This window comes from Palaemon carinicauda, chromosome 25 (genome assembly GCF_036898095.1).
Source record: "Palaemon carinicauda isolate YSFRI2023 chromosome 25, ASM3689809v2, whole genome shotgun sequence".
NCBI lineage: Eukaryota > Metazoa > Arthropoda > Malacostraca > Decapoda > Palaemonidae > Palaemon > Palaemon carinicauda.
In genome coordinates this window covers 35,321,347-35,323,794 of record NC_090749.1, presented here as the reverse complement: position 1 = coordinate 35,323,794, position 2,448 = coordinate 35,321,347, and the positions used below count along the sequence as shown (strand labels likewise).

At 39.3% G+C, this 2,448-nt stretch overlaps 1 protein-coding gene across 1 annotated transcript in view; it reads right to left on the bottom strand.

Moving 5' to 3' along the window:
• The window catches only part of LOC137618985 (uncharacterized), a 1,263-nt gene extending 17 nt beyond the window's left edge, over positions 1–1,246 (bottom strand). Inside the window, exons 1-2 of the mRNA XM_068349187.1 lie at positions 643–1,246; positions 1–474 (exon numbers count right to left, since the gene is read on the bottom strand). The exon at positions 1–474 is cut by the window's left edge and continues 17 nt beyond it. Of these exons, the coding sequence (XP_068205288.1) occupies positions 1–474; positions 643–1,246 (1,078 nt within the window). The remainder of the gene's footprint in view (positions 475–642) is intronic.
• Positions 1,247–2,448: the final 1,202 nt, after the last annotated feature.

The window sequence follows — 2,448 nt, the reverse complement described above, 5'->3', positions numbered from 1 at the left end:
GAGGAAGAATAAAATGATGAATTTGAGAAGAAAAATCTAGTGATGAACGTGAGGAGGAAGAATAAAGTGGTGACTGTGAGGAGGAAGAACCAGGTGATGAATGTGGGAAGAAAGAATCAAGTGATGAATGTGAGGAGGTCTCCTCATCCTTTCCATAAAGCCCCACCAAACGAGCGTTAATTTTATCTTCTCGTCGGAGCTCCTTTTGAAGCCTTTTGATTTCTTTGCGCTTGTTTCTAAAGCATTTGACCACCCTTTCGTGAAGAATCTCTATACGAAAACCTAAACGCTTAATTTCCATATTCAATCTTGCTATTATCTCCTCTTGTTCCTTTTGACGATTAGGGTCAGTTGTCTTCTTCGCCTGCTCTTCCTCCTGACTCCTTTCATTCTTCTTGTGATACTCCTCTTCCCTCTCCTTCCTATCTTTCAAAAACTCTTCCCACCTTTGTGTATCAAAACTTATTCTAATACCTATAGGGCACATTAAATATCTAATTAAATCAAATCCAACCAAGGGTCTAAGAATTTTATTGAGAAAGTGGCCCAAGTAGCACTTGCCACAATCGAACTTTAAACGGAAGACTTGGATGGGCATTTTTGGGTTATTGTGATGGACCACCATAACCTAGTCACATTTACGCTGCCTAGGAATGGAGTAATTTTCTCTATCCCATGGGGGAGTGCCATTGTTTATATGATCAACGATTTCTTGTTCAATGAAGGTTCCATTGAGTGGTTGCCCTGTTCTGATCTCCTTTTTTGGAGAGATTTTTGATGTTCTGTCAATACTCTCCGAATTGTTTATCTTTTCCATCAATTGTTGTCTATCCTTTTTTAGCCTCTCGCTTTTTCTGTTCTCTTCCTTCACCTTGTTTAATTTTTCTTTATTTTTTCTCTTCCCCTTCTCCCCCTTATTCCTCTGATTATTGGTATTCTGTTTTTCCTCCTTTCCATTCTTCTTCTCCTTCTGATCCTTGCTATTCTTGGTTATCTTATTTTCGTTCTTTCCATAAAGTCCCATCAAACTAGCGTTGATTTCTTGTTCTCGTAAAAGCTCCTTTTCGAGTCTTTCGATTTTCTTTTTATTCTCTATATTTTTTCTGACGACCTGGTTTTTAAGTCTCCTTATGCAGCCCTTTAAATGCTTCTTTTCTCTCTTCAATTCTTCTATTTTCTTGTTTAGTTCTTCACGATTGGGGGTAATTATCTTCTTTTCCTCCTCTTGCCTATGATTTTTTTTCATTATATTTTTTCTTCTTCTCCTCCTTTTCAGTCTCCTTCTCCTGCTTCTTCTTTCCAGCCCCCTTCTTTTTCTTCTTCTCCTCCCTTCCATTCTCCTTCTCTTCCTGGTTATTAAGATGTAGAAGCTCCTTTTCAAGTTTTCGATTTTCTTTTTATTCTTCTTCTTCTTCTCCTCCTTTTCACTTTCCTTCTCCTGCTTCTCCTTTCCAGCCTCCTTCTTTTTCTCCTTCTCCTCCCTTCCATTCTCCTTTTCTTTCTGATTATGATGATGTAGAAGCTCCTTTTCAGGCCTTTCGATTTTATTTTTGTTGTTCTTCTCCTCCTTTTCACTTTCCTTCTCCTGCTTCTCCTTTCCAGCCTCCTTCTTTTTCTCCTTCTCCTCCCTTCCATTCTCCTTCTCTTTCTGATTATGATGATGTAGAAGCTCCTTTTCAAGCCTTTCGATTTTCTTTTTATTCTTCTTCTTCTTCTCCTCCTTTTCACTTTCCTTCTCCTGCTTCTCCATCCCAGCCTCCTCCTTTTTCTCCTTCTCCTCCCTTCCATTCTCCTTTTCTTTCTGATTATGATGATGTAGAAGCTCCTTTTCAAGCCTTTCGATTTTCTTTTTATTCTTCCTCTTCTTCTCCTCCTTTTCACTTTCCTTCTCCTGCTTCTCCTTTCCAGCCTCCTTCTTTTTCTCCTTCTCCTCCCTTCCATTCTCCTTTTCTTTCTGATTATGATGATGTAGAAGCTCCTTTTCAAGCCTTTCGATTTTCTTTTTATTCTTCCTCTTCTTCTCCTCCTTTTCACTTTCCTTCTCCTGCTTCTCCTTTCCAGCCTCCTCCTTTTTCTCCTTCTCCTCCCTTCCATTCTCCTTTTCTTTCTGATTATGATGATGTAGAAGCTCCTTTTCAAGCCTTTCGATTTTCTTTTTATTCTTCCTCTTCTTCTCCTCCTTTTCACTTTCCTTCTCCTGCTTCTCCTTTCCAGCCTCCTTCTTTTTCTCCTTCTCCTCCCTTCCATTCTCCTTTTCTTTCTGATTATGATGATGTAGAAGCTCCTTTTCAAGCCGTTCTATTTTCTTTTTATTCTTCTTCTTCTTCTCCTCCTTTTCACTTTCCTTCTCCTGCTTCTCCATCCCAGCCTCCTCCTTTTTCTCCTTCTCCTCCCTTCCATTCTCCTTTTCTTTCTGATTATGATGATGTAGAAGCTCCTTTTCAAGCC